General features: G+C 37.7%; 1 protein-coding gene, 1 long non-coding RNA gene and 3 other non-coding genes across 5 annotated transcripts; all 5 read left to right on the plus strand.

The window, feature by feature from the left end:
* Positions 1-9,976: 9,976 nt before the first annotated feature.
* LOC110167441 (uncharacterized) lies at positions 9,977-12,435 on the plus strand. Its single transcript, XR_002318979.2, has 7 exons — positions 9,977-10,131; positions 10,653-10,789; positions 11,031-11,082; positions 11,253-11,292; positions 11,622-11,644; positions 11,873-11,906; positions 12,122-12,435. It is a non-coding gene; the product is annotated as an uncharacterized LOC110167441 (long non-coding RNA).
* Positions 11,410-11,542, plus strand: LOC129411463 (small nucleolar RNA SNORA18). The gene has a single exon (XR_008633304.1). It is a non-coding gene; the product is annotated as a small nucleolar RNA SNORA18 (small nucleolar RNA).
* LOC129411464 (small nucleolar RNA SNORA18) lies at positions 11,677-11,809 on the plus strand. Its single transcript, XR_008633305.1, has one exon. It is a non-coding gene; the product is annotated as a small nucleolar RNA SNORA18 (small nucleolar RNA).
* LOC129411462 (small nucleolar RNA SNORA8) lies at positions 11,934-12,070 on the plus strand. The gene has a single exon (XR_008633303.1). It is a non-coding gene; the product is annotated as a small nucleolar RNA SNORA8 (small nucleolar RNA).
* A 680-nt stretch (positions 12,436-13,115) lies between the features above and the next one.
* On the plus strand, positions 13,116-15,884 carry txnipa (thioredoxin interacting protein a). Its single transcript, XM_020932528.2, has 6 exons — positions 13,116-13,514; positions 13,736-13,811; positions 13,907-14,054; positions 14,138-14,497; positions 14,576-14,878; positions 14,966-15,884. The coding sequence occupies exons 1-6, from the start codon at positions 13,259-13,261 to the stop codon at positions 15,011-15,013; spliced, it is 1,191 nt and encodes a 396-aa protein (XP_020788187.1). The 5' UTR covers positions 13,116-13,258; the 3' UTR covers positions 15,014-15,884.
* Positions 15,885-25,000: the final 9,116 nt, after the last annotated feature.

Raw genomic sequence — 25,000 nt, forward strand, 5'->3', positions numbered from 1 at the left:
ATGGCATCTCAAAAAGAAGTACCCCATCTATGTAATGAGATGGTGGTCCAAAGCAAGTAAACCAAAAATACTTTTCCATCTTTATTACAAATACCAAATGAATTAGGTTTTAAACTACTAGATTCAGAGATTACATTTCATGAAACAACATACTCTAACATCAAATGCACAAACAGATAAGCAGGACCATTACTTTCATTTTATCAGTGAAATGTCACGGGTCAGCACATCTTTCACAGTAAGTTGCTCATCTCCACACTACACCTCAGAGGGGTGATGCTATATTACACAGAGGTCCTATATTACACAAAATTAACTAATGTGAGTCATGTTACAACATTGTTACCTCATCAAAAACATACTCGGAGTTGTGTTTTGTTTGATTCACACATGTTTGGGTAACCTTTTATTATTAGTCAAGCTCAAAATGCTCCGTTTCACCTTGTGATGTCATGAGACTGCAGTTTTCAAGTTAACAGCTACCTTTTACCTTAAGTTCAATAAAGATTGGCAGTTCCAGGGTTGAAATTATGCAGTTGATTCTAGTGAAAGCAAATGGAATTTAAAACACAGTGAAGTACTTCCTGTATAACTATATGACATCACCAGGTGGATTCTTTTTGGGAAAAGAACTCAGCCTAAATATCCATGTGTGAATGAAACAAAACACAATTCCAGGTGTGTGTTTGATGAGGAAACAACATTATAACAGATCAGAGAATAGTGTAATCTGGGCTCTTTAAAGTCAGTTCTGTGTTTTTGTATTGTGGCTCTTGCGTGCGGAAGGTAAAGCCATCAGCTCTGACCCAGGGACCTGGCCAGCCACCGGGGGAATCGATTCCCACCCTTAGATCACCGTGGCCGTGTTATCTTAAACTTGAGGCTGTTGCTCTGACACACAGGAATGTCACCTCTGCGGCTTCAAAACACACACATACAGGTTCTAGACACACAAGGAGATTTCTCACGCCTACCAAACAGGGACATGCATTCCACGGCGTGCAAGGAAAAAGAGCTACCACCACCCCCTTTGATGTGGAAGGTAATGGGATGAGCGCTTGTTATCAGTGTGAAGGCATCTGGCTCTTTACATTTAAGTGTGCAGAGATTTATAGGGTCTTTGATGACGGACACAGACGCACACTCTCTCCCGCTCATTAATCACACTTACCATCTCGCTTTTTATTGGCTCCAAGTCCTTGAGCACATCCACAAGTCAAAGGTGCAACCCTTTGTGTGTTTTAATAAAGTCAGTAGCAGTAAATCTTTATATTAATTTACTTACTTATTTGCAATTCTAAAAAATGGAAAGATTGTAGATCAACTTACAGTTCAACAATTCAATATCCTCAGCAGGGATGATTATACAGAATATTGGCATCATACTTAACACAACCAATCTAAACAAGTACAATGCAAACACGTGATTATTATAGAGTTTGAGTTTAGAGGGCATAATTCTTCATTAATCTGGAACTTGCATGTTTTCTAATTTATTTACTGATTCTATTTTAATTATGTACTATTACAAATATGTTAACTATATGGGGTCTATGAAGAACAAATATAACTATAGATGCTGTGATTAATCAATCAATTAATAAATGCCATACAGGTCACAAGAACTGAACTTAAATAATAGTTCTGACAAATACATCTATAAAAATCTATATGTCATATTAACTATCATTCAGAAATGTCGATCTCATAATGCTGGTTACATTCTAGAGGAATGATTTATATCCCTAATATAACTAGGTTTGTTATTTAATAAAAAATAATGTTCAGATTTTTTTGTGATAAAGGGCAATACATGGGATATCCCAAACAATTTTTTCCCTTTACAGGCTGCATTACACACAATATCGTTTCAACTGGATGATAATAAAAAGTCTGATTCTGCACCCCACCTTTATTTAGGTTTGTCTCACACACATGTAAAATTGCAAAGAAAATGTCACATACAGTTTCAGGACTATTCTGCAATAAAGCTGAAGAGGCCAATACAACTGATTTTAGGGCTACATTAGGCCCCTGGCCCATTGATTTTGACATCCCTGGTCTATGCTCCCCATGTTGTGGTTGTTACTAAGTTGCAGTATCCCACATTATGCAGTCCACAAAACCAGGGTGTTGCCAAACGTTCTCTCAGTCTGAACATAACAAAAGAAAATTCAGCTCTGTTAAATGAACAAAAGTTAAAAAAAAGCCGGAACCTGGTCATGAGTAACGTGAAATCTAAAGCTGAGACTCCTGCTGTAAAGGTTTCAAAGTATAGTGCAAAAATGAAGTCTTCAAAGGGCAAATAATTGAACTATAGTGTGATTGAGAATTTTGAATGTGAAAACTATTCCAAACAGACTGGTTTGGCCAAGGTTTACCTGTTAGTTTAGTGTTTCTTCTTTCAGCCAAGTGGTGCCTTTGCTCCTCTGAAGTCTCCCATTACGAAGTAACAAGCTCACAAAAGGCAGGGGGAGAGGAAGTGGGTCTGAAACACAAGGGGGAGCGGGGGACTGTATTTGTAAGTCTGGTTTCCATTAGAGCTAATTATCTGTGTTTCATCTAAACCTGAAACAGTTTGTGTGTTTGAGTGTGCGTCTCCAGTGCTGTGAACTGCCTTGACTTTTGTATGTGTTTGTGTAATTACATACATAGATGTATAATGTCACTGTTTAAGGTGTGAGGGACTTATGACACTGTTTACAAAAGACATTAAGGCAAAATAAGTTTTTTCAGGGAATATTATATTAAACATAGATATTATGTTATATTTTTTCACTGTAAACCACAATATTGATCTAAAACGGCTTAGTAATAAGTCTGTTGACTGCAGAACTGCAAAGCCCCACATCTTTATGGGGCCTTTTCATTTTAAAAAGCAGTTTTTACTGTTTGAAAATGACTAGGTCACCTTTTCAACCCTACATGTATGATCTGGAGTCTAAATATTTTTAATAATTGCAATAAATTATATAGAGAGATAGAGGGCAGGTGAAAACTGAAATTTTCATGGGACTCAACTCTCAAATGTAGGATAATAATTTATTGCTCAAACATGCATGAATACAATAAAAAAAAACTAAGCAATTAATGATGAGTAAATGTCAAAAAAGTTTATTTTACACAGCATGGCCCCTTTAGATTTTCTATCAGGGCCACTTTTCCACTCTTGTTCTTACCATTTTTATTTCAGGGAGGGAGGTAATAAATTTGATGAAACAGCAACAGCACCATCTTGCCAACTTCACTTAGATTTTCCATAGTTTGTGAAATAGTGACATAGTGATGGAGTGGGCATTGCTATTGGCGGGACACGCAGAACACAATGGATGGTTATACTGAAACACACGTTCCCCCTGAGGACGATGCCCTCCACAGCCATACCTCCTGACCTCTGACCCAAACAACCGACCCTGTCCCAGCCCTGCAGGACCTCAAGCTGCTGCACTAACTTCCACAAAATGACCCAAATGTTACCCTTTTCTACCTTAAGGGAATAAGCTTGGATAAATCTCACTTGTGCTTAGAAAATTTAAGATTTTCACATTGAAATGCTGAGGAATGAACAAGTGAGAAATAGCGGAAGATAACCAAAAGAACAGGAAGAAGAGGAATATAGCAATTCTCCTGTGTGCTGGTGCCTAGGGCTGTTTTTCTTACAGATTGAGTTAAGCGCAAGCCTCTTATAACTCTCCACATACCAGACAATATCACTGTGGCCCTGCTTTAGGAATACAAACACACACACTTTATCATAGACACGGCACGGATCAGTCAAACACATAGACCAGCTCTCCTAACTTAATTAGTAGGCAGACTGCACCCTATACAAAGTCTCCTTATTGGATTTGAGCTGTTTGAATGTTTAATTTTGGCCCGAAATGGGGGACTTTAAAGGGTATATTGATGAAAGCTTAAGAGGTTTTGCCAATTGTTTACTTTACTGGTTCTTATCATGAACTGGGCAGCATGAAAAAAAACTCTTGTCACGCACAACACAGTTGTGGAGTACTGCTAGCATTGTGGTAACGGTAGGAGCACTGACAAAGATGTACTGCGTAGTCGCCATGTTGCATCATCCCTGTTTCCCCTGTTGAAAGCAATATGAGCAGAACGCTGTAGTTTACTGGAGTCCGGGGCCCCCACTTGTGAGCTACTATGAACACAAACACGGGAGGATGGAGTGAAGGATGACTTGGCAGACGTGAGCACTAGGTTTGGCCAAAAATAGAGGTTTCCAAGTTAAATTGATATAAAGGAACAATGACTTTCCAAGGATGTAAGTGAAACAGCTTTTATTACATTTGATATTTTACCAGCAAGATATACTGTAGCTCAAAATCTGAATTAGTAAAAAGAAGCAAAAGTTTTTTTTTTTTTACACACTAGCCACTTTGCCAAATAACACTTGTGATTGTAGTAGTTGAAAAAGTAGTTTAAAGAGTAACTACATTAGTTTTAAGAAAGCATTAACAATTACTGAATTCATAATGAATAAATAGTTATTATAATATAGATTCAGGCTTAGTAACTACTTGACCAATACCCTAACTCTTATAGAAAGGTATCTGATACTACTGAAATAAAGAAATGAAAATGTTTTGATATTGAGATGTTTTGAAATCATAACATTTCTCTTTTACTAGAATGCCTTTGGGGGGAGAAAACTTGTCATACCAAGTCTCAAGAATCACAGATTTAGCATAATATAGCTTCTTAACTCCAGCCAAGTCCAGCTAGGAAACTATATCCTAACCATTTGTGAGATGGGGCATTGCCTTTGTGAGGGTCTGTTCTCTCCAAATGCTTCTCAAATCTGTTGTGTGTCAAAGGAAATTGCAAAAGGCAGGACTTGGCACTAGATTTTTTGATCTACAAGAAGTAATGCAATGCACACAATAACTTTCAAAGTCATTTTTCTGGTCTTTGTCTTAGTGCTTGCTTGTTTCTGTGCATGGCACTTCTGTGTTTCTCTCTGCTTGTTACTTTGAGGTGGTCTCTACTTCTCAGTCTTGCATAAATCTTTCCTCTGACTTCTATCTATCACCTAATCTCCACTGGCCCTGTTTAATATTGCCCACGTCTCATTTCCTTTCTGCCTCTCTGCCCTCCTTTTGTTTACTTCAACACACAAACACAAAAACAGGACTGCGCTCCGATTATTTACCCTTCGCTGTCAGCCGTAACTGTTTTGAAGAAAAGATGAAAATCATGGCCAGACAAAGAGGACTTGTTGAATGTTCATACCTTAAGTAATGGGACCACTTTCACAGTTGCGTAACTTGTAGACATCGAGTAGTAAATCTAACTATGTGATGTTTGTATGCTTTTCTTGCTCCATTAAAGCAACAAAAGTGTGCAGAAGTATTTAGAGATAGCTTATCAAAACATTAGCTCCCAGACAAAAGCAAGTTTATTTGGTATGGATGACTTACTGCATCGTGTGCAAGGTCTGGACTTGGTCCCAAGGCATGAGGCACAATGTTTGGGGCACCTATTATCCTTCTGTAGTATAGTAGAGTTTATACAAGTATAATTTGGCAAATAGATTATATTATATTATTTGCTAAATTACCACAATTATCACTTGAACATGATCATTATGGATTATTATTCTTGTATTATTAAATGTTGACTGATATTATCACATCTATTCAAGACTTTTTAACTAGACATTGTAAACTGCATTTACTTATTTTTGCCTAAATGACAACATAGATTTAAATTTATATCATCAGACAGAGATAAACAACACCTTTCATTTTTAACAATATTGAACACCAACTGTAAAGATGAATATCAAGCATCACCTAAAATAGTGCTCATTTTACACAACAACCTTATCTGATTTATAGTTGTTTTTCTCACTGTCTCACTGAAAAAATGCCTGTCTGGCCTTTTACTGGCTTGGTGTTTGGTGTCATATGAACCATTTGCATGTTTTCCTCAAGTCCCATAAAAACCTAAATGCCTCATAATTCTCTTCTTCTGGCTCGAGGTTAGTGCCAACTCACAAACACTCACACTGCAGTGTGGGCACTGAAGACTAGAGAAGAAAATGTAAAAATGCATTAAAAATCACTATTACTTAGAGGACTATGCTTTATTTTTTAAAGAAATATTAGCGTAATTAAAACAAATGAGTGGGCAAGGAGAGTTATAAATAGTTGGTTCAACTGTTCTGGGCAACATTAAAAGTGCCAAAATGAACAGGTCCTTTACCTACAGCCACAAATCCCTCTTGCACAAACCACAGACCATTCAGACATCTACAGCAAATTATTCAGCAAAAGAAATATACTAAAACCAAAGCACTCAGACATGCTGAAAAAGGAAGCCAAGTGTCTCTTACAAAAACACAACGGCACTAGGCGGAATCACAGCTTTAGCATAAACACAAGTTATTAGCAAAAGGCACCATAGGGAGATCAACAGTGCTATTAAACACTGGGCCCAATGTTAATTTAAAGGGAGGGGAAACATAATATCTGTACAACATTTGGCTTAGAGTTGACCATACTGCACCTTCCCATAGACCACACATGAAAACCAAGCACCTGCATGCCCTCTAAAAGGAAGGCTGGTTCAAGGTGTTAGATAATTAGAAACAATATTTCCTTTGGCTGCTTTGAAACATTTAACTATCTCCCTCAATGTCAGAGCTACGATACTATTTTTTAATCTACCACAAATCACAAAGTTACCAAACGCTTATTAAATAACTTAAAAATAAATAAATAAATAAATAAAATAGAAAACAAATTAGTCCAACCACATAAAAATAAACCAAGAAGTGTAATACCTGATAAAATAGCTTTTTACAGGTTTATCTAGTCTTTGAGTTTTGTCCAAGGTATGCCCCATAGTCAAGAGAGGTACAGGAGGAGGGCCCTCCCTCCGTCACATTTACACTGAGTGCAGGCTGAAACCTGAGCCACAGGAAGTGGTCCTGTGCAGCATCATGTCAGGCCAGACAAATTATTCACCATTTGAAAAATGCACTGTTTTCCCCACCCTCCATTCCCCTCTGCCCTCTCCTCTCGGCTTGTCCTCTTCACTCGCTCCATTGTTTTTATTTCTGGTTCTCCAGAGAGGAGCAGTCAGAAGAGACAAAAAGCTTAGCTACCTGCGTTATCTCAAAGTGAAACACAGAATCGAGCAAAATGAGCTGCTGCTGGGGCTACACAGGGCTGAAATTCCCGGAAATATCCTGTCTGCCTGTGGTGTTCCCTGAAGATGTGTGGTATTCCTACCCACTAAATTCCCATTTCGTTTTGGTGGAATTTTCTAAATGGATGAAAAAAGGTTTATTATAGTTTAAAAGTAAAACAGACTTTTTTCTTATCTCTCCAAAAGTATCACAGCAGAAATTAAAATAAACAATATTCTTTAGAAATAATGTGGACAATTAAAATGCTTCACTGACCACAAACCTGATTACCACTGCCAAAGGCACAACAACTGGGCAAAACATCACTATTATTTTTAGAATTAATGATATACTGTACGTCACCCTTTCTTAATAAAATCCTTAAACATTAATGAGCTTTGCACAGAAAACAAATTACAGCCCTGAGGTTTAGTTGTTTTGTACTAAATTTCTGTCTCTTGCTTTGTAACTACACAGGGCACCAAAAGTAAACAATGAGTACTGGTTACATGAAAATGAGAAACTGTGTGATGCTTATGTTCATTTGAGTTGATTACTGATTGCTCTGTTTGTCTCTTCAAATCTGTAATAGGATCCAAAGGCAGGTCTAAAGCCAAGGTCTTGATTACAAACATGTCCAGCAAATTGTGTTTGAACTTGAATAGGAGCAAATGTTTGGTGACTGACTGACTGAAGTTAATAATCATAAACTGAAAACCAAAAGTAAAACAAACAATTTCTATGGATTCACTGTGAAATTACATTGCATTTAGGGCAGGATTTGCTAAGTTACTAAAGTTCAGGTGTAATGTTGTGTTAGATTTTCTTAACATTCAAATGTTGCATTGCAAGCTGCTCATCCTATGTGTCATGTGACTTGTTTTCCCATATTGTAGTAAGTAAGTCACTGTTCTCCCCACTTTTTTTCCACATGTGTGACAGTGGTCTCTGTGGTTACAGTATTGCAGTGCTAACCAACAAAAATTATGACGCAGTAATTTTGCTTGGGGAAACATCCTCCCCCTCAGCGGTAACTATGTGGATTTGGTAGAGGTCAAAGTTCACAAGCTTGTATTAAGTGGAGTTAGAGAGATCAGCAGTCATACACACTTGCCCCCTGGGTGAGCGGTCAATCGACAATTGAGACCTGGCATACACATCAGCTCACGCACACAAATAGATGATTCTGAAGTAAACAACTCAGGTCATATTAATAACCTTAAAGCCTGGGGCAGCCTGGCCCACTGGCCCACCCCTGTGACCCTTGTTACTACGGTGATTAGGTATTGGAAGCACTCATCTGCAAACATTTAGCCAGTGTCTCCCCTATTTTACTGTGTGCCACTGCCACCAGACCCACTAACATAGATTGCTGTAATTAATACAGCCCAAATTTATTTATCTCATGTTATATATACATTTTTAATGCAAAGAGCTTTTAAATATCAAGATGCCAGTATCAATGTTTTAACAGTTGATAATATAAAAAAGACAACTGTTATGCAGTATGAGATTTATATTTCAATCTCACTGTCCCTGTTTCATCAGTCACCTGCTTTCATTTACATCACAGTCTTTGAACTGTGACTTACATGTATCTTATCTCAGCACCTCAGAACACAAGTCAGCTACAGTGTATTCCTGCCTGTCTATTATGGGCATCTGGTTAAAAAACCCCAAAACAAAACAAAAAAAAAACAACAACCAAGTCACCACGTGGCTGCCCTGAGACAGCTGCGGTAACACTACAGGGTTAAATAAGAAGGGGTGGATAGGCAAAAAAGTTCTTATCTAAAAAAAAAAAAAAAACTAATGTTCTTTTAGATAAGAGGTCTTAGCGGAATAATTTTCTCTCGAAATCACCACACTTTATTAAAGCTTCACCAAACTTTTTTCATTATAGGTGTTGTCCTAAGCCTTCCACTTGACAGCACTAAGAGGAATACATGGGACTTTCCCTAAAATCCATCCTCAGAGCCAAAATCCGCTACTGATGTTAAGAATGTGTCAACAACGCCCTCTAGTGGTAAAGATATAATACTACTACACAAAATCCAACACAATCATACTGTAAACTTGAACCATGTAAAGTGAACTTATGAAACTGAAATGAGGTTTTGTTTCATTTGGAAAGCACATTTTATCACACTAACAAATGGTTGAGTATATGGATCCAAAATGTTATAGAATCTAAGTTAAACAAACAAGACTAGTGAATTCCTAGTGAGAAAACGAGGTAGGCCTTAGATGAAATGACGAATGAGAGGTCATGGAAGACCTAATGAACCTACTAAAATGTGTGTTGACATGTGTCATGTGTCTTGACTCCTGATTCTTCTCCAGGATGTTCAACAGCTGTTCCCAAGCTCAGACCAAAGCTAAGTCCAAAAATACACTGGTCTCTTGGACCATCCAAGAGACCAGTACTGCCATCTCTCCATATAGCCAAGCTCTCTCTTTCTGGAATTCAGTTTAGTTATTTGAAATTCACTGACACATTTTACACTTCTTCATCAGACAAAAATATGAAAAATTGTATTTAAAAAAATCATCTGAGATAGTAAGGCAAGGTGTGACAAAGATGGATTTGACAAGGCAGGATTCAAGGTAAGTACGTTCAAAGTAAAGTGTTAGGATAAATCTTTTAACTTTATAAAACATATTAATAATTGTCAATTTTCTATGTAGATTAATTAAACTATTTTGAAATCAGTGGGGGAAACCAGACATTAATATTTTCTAACTTCTACTTCCCAGGTAATACAAAGTGAAAAAGTGACCAAAAACACGTCTGTCGTGATTCCTTACAAAGGTTAATTTGAACACATTAAAAGTACTGCTACAAGTGAAAGACGTATTCCGTTGCTGTGTCGCAAAGGAGTGTGACTGTCGCAGCGCACCCATATAAAAACAGCAGCTGCGCGCTTTTCTGTCTTTCACAAGTGCGCCGTACTCTCAAATCTCAGATGGCCATGCGGAAGGTAGATAGATGTTTTTTTTCCCACATTACGTGTATGAAGTGTCTATTAAAGTACAAAGTCAAGTTGATATATTGAGTGCTGCAGCTTGCAGTTTTGAAGATGCTCACTACGTTTAGCCGTTTGGTTCATCGACCTTATGCTATTGCTAACAAGCTGCACCGCATGGTTCGTCCATGGGCTCATCGAAAACTGTCTGCAGCATTAGACTACTGTCAAACCGACACAATACGGTCGCATTGCTTTAATTGAAAGACGCCACAGTGTAGTTCACTCAGTGAATTGTCCTCTAAATGGGCTTATTCCAATGAAACTGTGGCCAGAGTACATCAGATTTTGCTTTCATCACAGCACTCCTGTTGCTGAAGGGTGACAATGAGGTCTGGCACACTTGTGGTTTTCTTTATATCCGTTTGAGGCATTATAAGCTGTAGTAAACAATTTGTATGCAATAACACACTGTAAATTGGCCATCATCGGGCACGTAGCAATTTTGTATATTGATTTTACTTTTCTTTTACCAGGAACACTTGTGGAAATACATCTTAAGTCAATAGAGTGCCTGGGGTTTGAAAAATTAAAGGAACTTCACGCTTTTTAATCTGCCTGCAACCTGGTAATGACTCCATAAAGGCCCTCTCAGCCCAAGTGGGGGTTTGTGGTAGGTATATTCATACTTTATATGCATTACAAGCCTCACTTGCACAGTTTAAGCTATAGTCTCATTTTTGTGGGTCATGGCAATTTCACTGTGCTAAGAGTAGTACATTCTCATGCAACCCACTGCTGTCAACCCCCCTGCAGCAGTGTTACTTTTGAGAATTGACAAGAAATATATACATGCATACACACACACATATTTTCAACTTTATTTGATGACCATTTGTATTATGTTTTGCCAGGGCTGTTCAACCAAATCTGCCTTGTCTTGTGGTGGTGGTCTCAGGCTGCATGGTAGGATATTCCCCCTTTCTCTTTGTTTTGGATTTTGTTATGATGATTGGCTAAATATGTTCAACTGCTCTGACGTCTCGGACGAAACTATGCCTTTCTGAACAGTCTGGTTAAAACTGTCTTTGCCATTTGGTACATTTACAGTTCTAAAATTGTTCTTCTTTTCTTAGGTTGAACTGTGGGATGTGGTGGCCTGATCAAGTTTGTGAGGTGAGCAAAGTGACACTTGTAAACTTCCTACATCAACATTGTTAGTAGTTATATAGATATATACTGCCATAAGCAATGCTGACATTTCTGATAGAACTTTTAGGATTTGGCTGCCAAATTGAGGTTGGTCCTGATTAGTCTTCTCAGTAGACTGTATCATGGGAAACGCCTCATAGAGAAACTCTGTAGCCTCGCTTTACTCATATGATCACAAACCATTGAACATGTGAGATAATGCTGCAGAACAGACTATTGAATAAGTCTGGTTTAGTGTTTGCAAAAAATGCCTGTTGCACAAATGTAAATTTAATTTCTATTTCCTTTCTCAGGCTTTGACTATGAGTTGACCGTGGTAAGTATATTTTTTTTGTACTTGATTTGCTAACTGAGGTTGGTCCTGATTCATCTTCTCAGTAGACTGTATCATGGGAAACGCCTCATAGAGAAAATCTGTAGCCTCGCTTTACCCATATGTTCACCTTTTCTTGAGCATGTGGGATAATGCTCCAGTACAGACCTTTACAAATGACAGAATTATTGCGTACTTAACTACACTGTGTAATTGTACATTGTTTAACAGGAATGGTCTTGAGATTTGAGTGCGGTTATCTGTGGTAAGTTTTTCATTTAATTTTTGCTGACGCACTGTGTGGTATCTGCAGCCAGCAGTGCCATCTGTTGGTTTGTTCATAAGTCGGTGCAAGATAAATTTAACATTAGGCATCGTTGGTCTCCTTACTGTGGTGTGTGGAGTCCTGGTTAATATGTTGAGACACTTATTTGCTTAGGAAATTCATATTTGAAGTCCTTACTATGTTGTTTTTTTCAGATTTCAGAGCTGGTTTTCTTAACTGTAATAAACAAGATTTATTGGTGAGTGTTGTTTTTGGAAGTTTGGTCATATACCAAGGCAGCCTGGAAGGTCTATTCCTGGTTTGCTGTGGACATGACCAGAAAGCAATAAGTCAAGGGGACTTCTTGGCACTTTGTTAAGAAGGTCTCTTGGTACACAACCACTTTGTAATCGTGAGCCATAAAGTTTAGAAAATGTAATTTTGTTTTCTCTTGCAGACTGCTGTCTTAAATTGTCAGCTGATCACTTTTTTTTAATATATTTTTTTAAATAAACTTATTGAACCATTACTGTGTCTGAATATTATTTTGTAGTTTACTAAATATGTGTGTGGACTTTTCTCCCCAAATACATAATTTCATGACTAATCATGATAAGCTGATATTCACAAGGATTGTTGAAGTATGGGCATTTCTGATTTCTGAAATGAGTCAGATTTTCCATAATGTTACCAAATGAAAGCGAAACTGGCCTTTATACAGTGAGCCATGATGACTTGGTCTTACTGTGCAGTCTCATTCGAGCCTTAGCGTATTTGAGGCATAGCTTCCATGGCTATATATACTTCACGTTATAGCGGTGGCCTAAATATGATTAAGTTATAGCGCTGCTGTAAATCACGATTTGACAGACACAATGGCATTTCACATTGTCATTTACATTTAAGTGTCCAAAGGACTTGTACTGCAGTAATGAACGTCTGAGGCAACAATGTTTTTAGAAGAATTGGATATCAATGAGACATTGAGACCAGGACACTAGGATATTATTACTTGTTTACTACTACGAATGTACTGTCTTCTTCGACTTCCTGTGTTCTTTTCGGAGCATATGCTGTGCACGTTCTACATTCACCCAGCCACGCAGTGTCCACGCGTCGCTGATGCGCTCTGATTGGCTAGAGCCGACAAAAACACCTCTTTCCCACCAATTGGAGCAGTGTGCATGCGCTGAGCCATACAGTCCATTCTAGGTTCTCGTGTGCAGTTCACCCTTATCATATAAAACCAGACGCCGCCTTTGTTTACGCCAAAGTTTAGTGGGAGATCTCCACAGCTCAAGCACACACCAACTCCTCACCTTTTCACACACTTGGATAAAGGAGACGCAATCATGGTGGCTATGACGAAAAGGATAAAAACTTTTCAGATCATTTTTGCGGACCCAAGCAAGACATTTTATTGCGGCGGCGACAGAATATGTGGACGTGTAGAAGTCGAAGTTGGTGAGAATACTCGCGTGTCTGCAGTGAAAATGTTGGGCCTGGGATGCGCAAAAGTGGAATATGCGAAAGGAAAGCAGCGCTGCAGACAAGAGGCCGAGTACCTTCGACATGAGGAGGTCCTGCGACTGGACAATCAGCCGACAGGTAAGAAACCTGGTGTAACAGCTGGAATCACACGAAGAGAAGTAGGCAGAGATAATATTTTACTAATGTGACAGATGACAGCTGCGTGACTGACTGTGGTTTTTAGGTTTACCTTGCTATCCGCATTCATTATCAAGTTTTGTATTTAGATGTCTTGACCTTATAGCTAGATGTCAATATTAACTAATTAATTAATAGTACACCTGGCTCTCGTTTTATAGATGCTGATGGGTCCGTCATCTTAAGACCTGGAAACAAGTATGAATACTCTTTTGGATTTGAGCTTCCTCAGAATGGGTAAGAGCACAGTCTAAAATGCTTATGTAACAAGGTGTGGGCCATAGTCTGTTGTCACACTTAATAATCGGTGCTGTGTTTTTATTCCTCCACAGGCAGCTGGTGTCTTCATACAAAGGGAAGTTTGGTTACATCCAATACTACGTTAAGGCTTCACTGGAGAGGCCACAACACCCTGTCCTTGAGTGCAAGAAAACATTTGAGGTGGAAGAACCACTGGATGTAAACACACCAGACCTGCTGGTAAGTGCACAAGTTAAACAAAGTAATAATAAACTAATGACATAACATAACTGACCTCTGCTAACCATGCTGCATTTCATCAGTGTCCCACAGGTGGCTCCAAAGAAAAGAAGGTGACCTGTATGTTCATCCCAGATGGTCAGGTGTCTCTAAACGCTAAAATCGATCGTCGAGGCTTCTGCGAGGGAGAAGACATCTGCATCAATGCAAAGTTTGAGAACACTTGTTCTAGAATTGTGGTGCCTAAAGCTGCCATCATTGCCAAGCACACTTACCTGGCCAATGGTCGTACCAAAGTGTTTCGCCAAAAGTTGTCCGCTGTGAGAGGGAACCATATTATCTCTGGCATGTGTGATGCCTGGTTGGGCAAGTCCATCAGGGTGCCTAAGATCAAACCGTCCATGCTGGGTTGCAACATGATCCGTGTGGAGTATGCCCTCATGGTAAGCCCTACTACTCTCTGGCACATATACATGCACATGGCACTGTCTTCTTTTTTTAACACTTTTGTTTATTTATAGATTTATGTCCACATCCCTGGCAGTGAGAAGCTGATTCTGGAGCTGCCCTTAGTCATTGGGACACCTGGTTTGGGCAGCCGTAGCAACAGTGTGAGCAGTCAAGAAGGTTCAATCAGTAACTCGTCCCAAAGCTGGGTGTCCCTCCGCATGCCCTCAAATCCCCCCAGCTATTGTGACATCTCCAGAGACTGCTGCCTGGACCAGCCCCTCACACCACTGCTTGATGATATTGATGGTGATGAAAGTCCCATTTTCATGAACCCACCTCGCTTTGAATACCCAATGCCACCTGCATACACAGAGGTAAATATTAGCAACAGCACTCATTAATTAGTCATCATTAAAAATATTTTTGACTAATTGATCTAATAAACTGTTGTCCATTGTCAGACAGAGGAAGAGTACAATGGCAACGCTCGTATGTTACCTGTGTGCTGAACACCACCAAATCAGTGGTCCAGCAGTTGGGACCATAAAAGAAGCACTTACAAAGAGCCAAAGAATAAACTCCAATGGACATTGAGTGGACCCAGGGTCAGGACTTAAAGGGCTTGCTTGTTCTGTTAGCTGTCTTCCCAGCTCTACACTGCATTTACCTGTGCTGATTCTCACTCCTGGGCCTGGAGCTCTGGCCGCAGCTGATGTATGGCGTGAACATCTCTGATCATGTCCGAAAAGAGGCCGAGTTGTCCGAGTATCAGAAAAAAGTGATGTGATATTTGAAGCACCACAGGCCACAGCCTGACACTACCTTCATGCTTTTGCATTCCAGTCTGTACAAGAAGGGATTTCAATGAGAACAATGTTACTGTAAAATTGCTTGGTACAACATTACTTCCTGTAGACAAAAATTCCTGTTTAATCTTATGTAACACATATGGATTGAACATTATATTTCCTTTGCACTTATCAATGTAATGCATTTGGCTACTGCCTGTTGATTGAATCAGACAAGAATGATGTAAATTTAAATAAGCCTTGCATGTGATTTTCAGACCCAGTTTATTTTGAGCTGTTATTGATGGTTCTGATGCTGCAAGTGCCAAAACATGATTCACTAATTTGTACACTCCCATATCATGGAAGGCACTTTATGAGGGGAAGTTTCTGATCTGCTGTCATGCTTAGCAACATTTCACTGTGAGAGCTACCTCTACGTGGAATCAAATGTTGTTTTTCAGTGGAATTGTTGGAATTGTTTGAGACTTGTGAGATATGAGAAATGTGTGTTTCTTACGTATCATTTATACCTACAGTTATTTTTGTATTTGCACCCTATGGGTTTTTTAATAAAGTATGGTTGACAACATTCAAGTCCATTTGGTAATGTACACTTTTAAACTAGAATACATTTTTTTATTATTTATCTGGGATCATGTACAAACACTTAGCTTTGACTTAGCTAAGGGCTACGTTGCAAAAAAAAACATTATTTGTCATTATCTATCTAGTATTTGACATTTCTTTACAGCACGGTGACTCAGTAGTGAGCACTCATTCTTCACAGCAAGAAGGTTCTGGAGTCACCCGAGCCTTTCTGTGCAGAGTTTGCACGTTCCTGTGTCAGGGTGGGTTCCCACTGTGCACTACGATTTCCCCGTAGACTCTATATATAAATGTAGATGAGCTAACCCGCTAGTTGTTACATTCTAAACAGGAAGTGACCATAGGGGCCTTCAGACTCCTTCTGATCCCGGCTCCATTTGACTTACATTGGATTACTGTAACCCCTTTCTGTAACTGTTCCTGCGAGGCTCATAATTTTGGCCTTTAAATGTTCGTATTAAACCGCTCTACATGACCTTGGAGTTTTTATTTAGCTATTTTGTCCATTAATAAGTTTATATGGCTCCAAATTCGCTAGCATTGTGAGCTTCATTTGACTGGAGCCACACTTACTTAAGGTCACTTCTTTACACAGTCTATGGATTTCCCCCATCAACCTAAAACATGCACCATAGCTAAAAACCTCCAGCAAAGGTAGTCCTGACCAAGATCTGCTCCAGATCTGGAGATGGATTTGGGTTGCTCCTGATGAAGTACTCCAGTGGCATTGAAGGACTGGTCAAATGCAGAGGACAAATTTCCCTGTGTCAGAACAATAAAGTGTACCTTAATGTTTAGTATCAAGTATTTTGAACAATGGCATTTGTGAACAGTGAAGTTTCTTAATACTAATGCAGTGCCGTGCATAATCCTTAATAGTGAATCCTATCCTCTTGTTTTTGGCACTGGAACTGGTACAGAGGTCACTCCCAACAGTATGGTCAGCTTCAGTTGTGTATTTACATGAACACAAGTGCAAATTTAGTTTGAGTGGCACCAGCGCCTGTTGTGGACAGTAAAAGGGTCACAACAAACTGTATTTAGAAGTGGGCAGTGGTGCAAAGGGTGACGGAAATCTCCAACACAAATATTTTTGAATATTACATACGTATATAAAAGGTTACAAACTTAGTGCAGGTTTATTACTTAAAAATACCCCATTCAATACATTAACAGTAATTTATTTCAGCAGTTATTCATGCATTTTTTTAAGATGTTACTTGCACACACTTTACATAACATTATTTCCTCAGCCTTTAAAGAATGTTTTAATTGTTTATTTGCAACAAGATTCATCCTAAAACTGCCCATCTCAGCAGTTTTTAAGTTCGAATACGTGTTGCCGTGCATAAGAAGCCCTGACCCTGATAACTGAGAACCAACTCCTCACATATGCGGAGGGCGGCACATATCACTGGATCATTTACATTGAGCAGCAGAAGGGGTATATAAGGGGGAACGGTGCTGACTATATGGTCAGTAGCTAGCGTGGTTTTGTCTAGAATCTTCCACTTTATAGATTAAAGCTATCAATCACAAGTGAGCCAAGCAGGTTAGACCACTACGGTACACAACAATTCAGAATTCACAAAAATAATTTTAGCATTTTGGATCAATGTAACTATTAATGAATAAATGCTAGATAGCTATGGTTAATGCTATACCATGGAACATTCCAGGGAAAGCAATAAGATTTCATTGGAGGCAAGTAGGTAACCCTCCACCAGAAGAGTTGCGCAGTGCACCATTAAGATTCAAAGCATGTTTTGGAAAATATATTATGATGTATGTTCATTCTGCACTTGCTTTCTAAGAAACACAGAACAACATGATCCAGTACTGACTGGTCAGTGCAAACAACATTATGTAAAGAGACAAAACACAGGACTATTGAAATACTAAACTAAATGCCTAAAAAGGATTGAGAAAGAATTGTTTTGTGTTGAATATACATGAGAAATTAAGATAAATACTGTTAATGTTATACTACAAAGCTGTGAAATGCTTTATGGCATGTTAAGACAAAAAGACATAGCTCATAAACATGAAGAATAGCTACATCAAATAGGAAAAAGGAGTTTAGTTTACATAATGAGGTCTAAATAGCCTAAAACAGCACAAATAATGCATAATTACCCCCAAACTACAAAATAGTTGATAGAATTTTAACCTGCTTATGTGCAACAGCTGAATAATATAGTACAAACCAGGCTATTATTGAGTATAGAGGAGGCCTTAGCCGGGGTCTTTTCATAGTGTACCGATGACACCATGTTTTGAATAGCTTTGGCTAGGAGGGCACGTTTCTCATATAACAGTGCCCGTCTAAGGCTTACAAACAGTCAACTCCAAAATTATAATTTGCCAAGTCATTTGTAACTGAAGAAACCATACTGTTCCAGAGTCAACATTTTCCAGAACTTTGATGAACTATCTGTCCTGAGAATGAAGATTGTGCAGACATAACACTGATATTATTAGAATCAAACTCAAATTTCATTTCACAACTGCCAACACGTACGACCACAGAGCTGCTGCTGTAGCACTTGGAGAGACTCTTTTTACACATTGGACACTTGTATGAGCGTTTTGAGTGCAGTACTTAGAAATGTGTAATCCTATCATGATGGGCCAGACACCAAGATCTTACAACCCTTGCACTAGGTTACATCACAGACACATACCAGAACAGGTGAGGTGACAAGCTCAGCAAGAAGAATTTTTTATAATGTATTTTTTGCAATAATAAAGTTATGGTATATTTTACACATTCCACATAAGGGAAATTCATTTAGATTTTTTTTTTTTTTTTACATTTGATTTTAATGTCAGCTGCAGTTCATCATCCAAGAACCCCTATCCAGATCTTGAGTGTGGTGTGCCATGGCATTACATAAACTGAAAATATGATTTGTTTCTTTAATGTACATACTATAAATCAAATCTTACCCAAAAAACCCAGCTCAGTACTTTATTTCTTTCATTATTATTATTATTATTATTATTATTATTATTATTATTATTATTATTATTATTATTATTATTATTATTATTAATTAATTTATTTTTTAATACTTGAGCTATCTGGGTGACCATTTTTATTTTTAAGTGAAACAATTATCATACCTGGGTACACCTCTGATAATAATTAGAAAATTATCTAAATTCATTTGTGTTTTTCATTGTTTATTTAAGTCAATAATGTCTAACTTCCAGTCAACAAACCTGTCTCACAACTGCACCAAATGAGAACTGTGAGCTGCTCCTGAGATCTATGACTGGCTGATGTCTTGAAAACACGCTTTCACCTTGGCAGGCCATCAACTGTTTATGAGGATCCCAACTATGTGATAGTATAAGTAGTTCTGATTTCTTGATAACAAAAACATCTCCATGAAGACAAGTAGGTAGCGAACCCTCCACCAGAAAAGTTACTCGGTGCACCTTTAAGATTCAAGACATGTTTTGGAAAATTGATTATGTTAATTTTGCACCTTCTTTCTTCTTTTTCTGCTGGAGGATTGTGCATATTCTGATATTGTGTGGTGTGCCATGTAGTTACATAATCTAAAAATATGATTTGTTTCTTTAATGTATATACTAAAAACCATAAATCAAACCTTACCTTAAAAACTCTTTCTGCTTCTTATCATAATCTTTTTACTTGAGCTATCTGGATGACTGTTTTTATTTTTAAGTGAAACAATTATCAGCGTGGGCACATTTCTGATAGTGGAAAATGATGTTATTCATAGTAGTTCATTTTAGTTTGCAGTTTCCATTGTTTTGTTAAGTCAATAACATTTCTAACTTTCAGTGAACAAACCTGTCTCCTGAGGTCTATGATTGGCTGATGCCTTGAAAACACACTTTCACCTTGGCAGGCCATTAACTGTTTATAATATGATTATAGTATAAGTAGTTCTCATTTAACTTGATAATACACAACAACAACATTTTTACCTGCAAGACTAACTTATGAGTCATTACACCAGAGATCTGAAAAGGTTTCGCCATCCTATTTCCTTCCCCAACGGCCATAAGGTGTCTGTTGTGGGAAGAAGTGATTCATCAACATGATCATACCAACCCTAAAACTTACTCAGTCCTGATTGGCTGAACGTGGGCCTGAGCTTTGTGGTTGGTTGAGGCCTTGCTCCATGCACCAGACATGCACGCTGGTCATGTCATCTTACTGTTAATAGCCCTTTATTCTATACAGCTTTTGATGAAGCGTAACTTTATTGTGGGTATGCTAGATTCTGATGATTCTCTCATTTGACTTTATTTGGTGGGATAAAACCTGTTGTAAATATAAATGATAGTTTTCCACAAATCAAGAATCAAAATGCTGAAAAATATGTTGAAAATTACAGAAAGTAGAGAGCTCTATTTTAGAGAGCTTTATATTGATGATATCACACTGGCAGAATTCTGTCCCTAAGTTTGTCACAATTTACACAAGAAATGCATTTTTCTTACACAGTTCCAACTAAATAAAGGTGTTTTCTTACCATGTTATTTGTCAAATAATCATTTCCGTGTACATTTCAGGAGTTTTGTCATGATGTCATGATTTCCAACCAGGAAGTCACATTTGAAACCTAAAAAATGCCAAACCGCAAAAAAATATAAAATGTGTGTATAAAAAAGTGCGTTTTTATTAAATGAGTAGGCCAACCTGTCATAGGCACTTTAACCTTCAACTTTTACCCAGTTAGTGTATCTAAAATGCTGGGTCTACCATAACCTGTTGTGAGCCATTCTTTCACTTTAATTGTTCAAGGCTATGTAGATGAAATGGTCTAAATTGTTCTTGAAATATGAGAGTGAATGTTTATCTATCAACACAGATGTTTCCTATAGGCCCATGTCTCCTGTATTTTCATCTGAACATTGCATTCTTAACCTTAAACTTCCATCAAAAATATTTTTGACATCAACAGTATTGTGTGGTATGTAAACAGGCTGGGACACAGTTGAGGAGAGATAAGTGACGGCATAAGGAACACTATGCTAAGTTTTATGTTAGGCCAAATCATTTATGTGCATGCAGGGGCCTGTGGGATCAGCCCACGGGATTGGACAGGGCTGCTGAAACTGAGGGGAGTGGCTGGTTGCACCTTGAGCCAACAGTATGCTTTTAAGGTTGAGTTTGTCTGTGATGAGAATAACAATGAAATGACCATAACCTCAAAATATAAGTCAAGTGGTTTATTAACAGCAATCACGAGTTCTGTAGGAATGACCTTTTATATAAAGATACTGAGATCATAAAAAAATAGAGGGCTATTACAGGAACTGGGTCAAAGGTTATCACATTTGCTGTGATGACCTTTGGCCTAGTTCTGAGAATACACTTTAATTTGCAATACAATTTATTAAAACTGTTTTTCTATCAACTCAATTTTTAAATTCTTCACACTTGCAACTTTGGGAAACCAGATAGATCCTTGGGGCCGAGCCGGGGAATGAAAGATTTGGCACTCTTTGCAGTGGTATTCTATCTGTGAGAGGCCGACATGGCCATAGATGTCTCAGTTGGATTCAGTTATGATGATGCCCTTTTCACAAACCTTTTACTGCTGGAACAGATGTGGGTATTTACATTTTCTCAGTTACTTTTTAAAGAAATTGTACTTTCAGGGTACTACTATACTACTACTCAGTATACTATAGCATACTCATACTAAAGTTTTTTTTTTTTATTGAAATACCTGAGTGAAAGTGTTCTTCTCACTGTTTTTTTTTTTTTTTTTTTTTTTTAAATACCAGGACCTAATAATAACCATAATAATTTCAAAGTAAAAATCAGATGTTATGTCCAAACAGTTAGTCTTACTCTTACAAGCAGAAATAGTCTCCCTAAACTTACTTGAGTACTTTCTTGGACTACTTATTGCTTCTTCTTGAGTAATATTTACTTGAGTACAATAGTCGAGTAGAATTCTATCCACCTCTGCTAAACATAAATAGCTTAATACATGATAATGTTACAGGCCTACTTACAGTTGCTTATAAATCTATGAATGAATGCATGAAGCAATAAACTTCTGACCACTGCCCTATTGCCACTGGGTGTACTCTGCTGCTGTCTGTGGCCACATTTTGCATTGCACCTTATTTACTCTTCGAAAGCACAGTCCCGAGCGGCTGTAACCTTGTGTGTATTTGGAAACCTGCAGTAATGTAAATGCCTCCCAGTGTGAGTCACCGGAGCACGCCTCCTCAGACAGACGTGCAGTTATGCAAGCTTTTCCTTTGTGGCGAGGACACTGTGCACCACGGTGTTTATGCATGCTCTTCTCATTTGCATACCGATAAAACCAAACACTTTCACATGTTTTCTTCTTCTCGATGTTCTCTCATGACCCTGAGAAATGTCAGGTATAAGACAACATAAACAATGTCATGCAGTATCTTAACATTCAGGATAAACATTAATAAAACAGTATACCCTGTTATTACCTGTTAACATATTATGGATTTATATATATTGCTACTTACCATGAACCAAAACAAAAAGGTCTATTGTTATATTTTGGTAGCTTATTAAACTAGTGTTGCATGTAACAATAGGGAATACTTACTTTTTATAGCTTAAAATAACATTAAAAAAAACAAAAAAAAAAAAAAAAAAACAGGCATTTTTATGATACACTGAGAAGTTTCTCCACAGATGACCTGCATCTTGGCCTAGTTTAATTTCTGCTCATCTTCATGGAGATAGATGAGTTTAATGCTTTAACCTCATATTATCCAAAGCAGTTTTTTCAGACTTCACTAATTTGGCCGGGAGAAATTGCTCCTGTTTGTTACCATGGTGATGTTGTTCCTTTAGCTGTAATTTTCCACAGTATGGCATAAAAGGTGTATCTCCATTGAAAATGTTCTTAACTGATGGTTTTAACTTTCTGTTCCCATGGAAAGATGCAGATCATATGCCCTCTCCAGAATGTTACATACTGTAACATTAAGGCAAAAGTTTTCCAATGTAATCAAACATTGTATCCCCCATACATGATTAGAAAATTATAACTAACACATTTTATCACTTTAACCTATGGCAATGAAGTAATACATTGCTGACTAAAACTCTCACTTCCCATTGTTTTAAGACTTGTTGCAAGAACAAAGTGTCCACACAGCAAATGGTGCAAATGCTGCTCAGTAAAGCATTGGAGCAAAGAAGTCACACATGAAAGCAAATTGTTTTGACCTTTATTAAACATAGCTTGCAAGAGATAAATATTACAAAGTTATTTCCTCCAAAATTAGCTTATTTTTTTCAATCAATGCATAATTGGCAAACAACTGGCAGTATTCAAACAGCATTATTTTCTTTTACTATTTTTGAGACTGTTAAATATCAACTATGTGCAAAAGGTCAGGATTGATGTAAGCAAAGCAATAGGACTTCAAATAGTCAACTTTTTATAGACGTTTCCTTATCGATGTTTGGTTGAAATATACTTAAGACAAACCAAATAAATGTATAGGTTAAAACAACTTAAAAATGGTTGACAACTTAATTTAGAGGGTCACGTGACACATATTTGGATGTGTTTATGTAGTAGTTTATTTAGATCACAAATTAATTTGTCTAAATGTGTTAGTATTAGTCATTTGGTCACATCCTTTCCACTCATCAAAATAATGTAACATCATGTTTTCTTACAGCTCTGAGAATACATGTGACCACAAAGACACATTTTCAAGATCTCAAAAACTTCATTTGAGAATGACTGTAGTCTAAATCAATGTACAATCCTGAAACCTTGTCAATAAAGCAAATGCATTCAGGGAGATTGCTTTCAAAAGCAGGAGGAAAAAGAATCCCAAACATTTTGCACATATGTTACACAATATTACACAGTGATCACAAAACGAAATGACAAGATTCACAATATTCATGGCTTTTTGTTTGCTTTTCTACACAATATACAACAATTTCATTTCTTTTTTTTAGTACAAGGGAGGAAAAAATGTTTATGTACAATAAGTCCTTATTACTTCAAACCTAGCAAATATCATGTCATTTATTTCATACTCAATAAATTTGTTTCTTTTAAACTGCAATGAAAATAAAACAAATCATTCAATACACATGAAAAATGTTTGAATCTTAACTTTAGATTTGATCACATTTGCAATAAAAAGCAGAAAAGCAGAAAACAAGGGGTTTTAATTCAACCTGTGGCTGAATGAGATGCATAAAAATTGCATTACCAAAACCAAATAAGAGAGTGCCATTACAATTTACAATAAACAAATCCTGTTCTTTGGAATCTGATTCCAAAAAGCATTCAGGTAAGCATTTTTCTTGGCTTAAAATAAAAAGGTGTAAACTAGAGTTTACATCTGATCCAGATGGGACCAGTGGGACGTGAACTTCGGTTAGGGCTTGTTTTCTATGGGTCTGGGCTGCTCCACCAGACTTTTCTCATCTGACAGACTGGTGCCAACTACTGCAGAACCACTGACTCCAGAACACACAGTAACACAGGTGTAGAGCCAAGGCCCAGGTAATATGGTCCGACCTCATAATAACACTGAATAGAGAAGAAATACTGCGGGAAAAGTGAGAGAATGTCAGTCGAATGTATAATCTCAACAACCTACTGTACATTTTTATTCTGATAAAATTCTCAAGATTAATGCCAGAATAAAAATCTGCCCATGCTGCTTTCAGAGGTAAAGGTAAAACATCGACAGACAGGCTGCTCTCAGATAAATGAAAAACAGTCTTACATTCTTGTTTGTGCACGTGCACAGAAAATGAACTTCAGTAACATAACAGCTAGAATTTAGGCTAAAGAGCACCATAGTCTGTCATGTTGCCTGGGCTTGGCTACGACAAATGTGTCTGAGTGACAATAAAACAAATAACAATTAACTGTGTTAAGGGCTGGTTTAAAATAAACATCAGCCCACTGGTCCTGCAATGATTATGCTTTCTGTCTTTAACTTTTCACTCCACAGTCCCAACAGTCCTGAATAATACTGGACACTCACACACACTAGTGGAGATAAAGGGAACTGCATCCACACTGCCAAAATGTCTATAATGTACTTGAGAACTCAACCTTTGTATACTAT

The sequence above is a fragment of the Boleophthalmus pectinirostris genome, unplaced genomic scaffold (assembly GCF_026225935.1).
Source record: "Boleophthalmus pectinirostris isolate CB_2022bp ecotype Guang Dong unplaced genomic scaffold, ASM2622593v1 HiC_scaffold_483, whole genome shotgun sequence".
In the NCBI taxonomy this organism is placed as follows: Eukaryota; Metazoa; Chordata; class Actinopteri; order Gobiiformes; family Gobiidae; genus Boleophthalmus; species Boleophthalmus pectinirostris.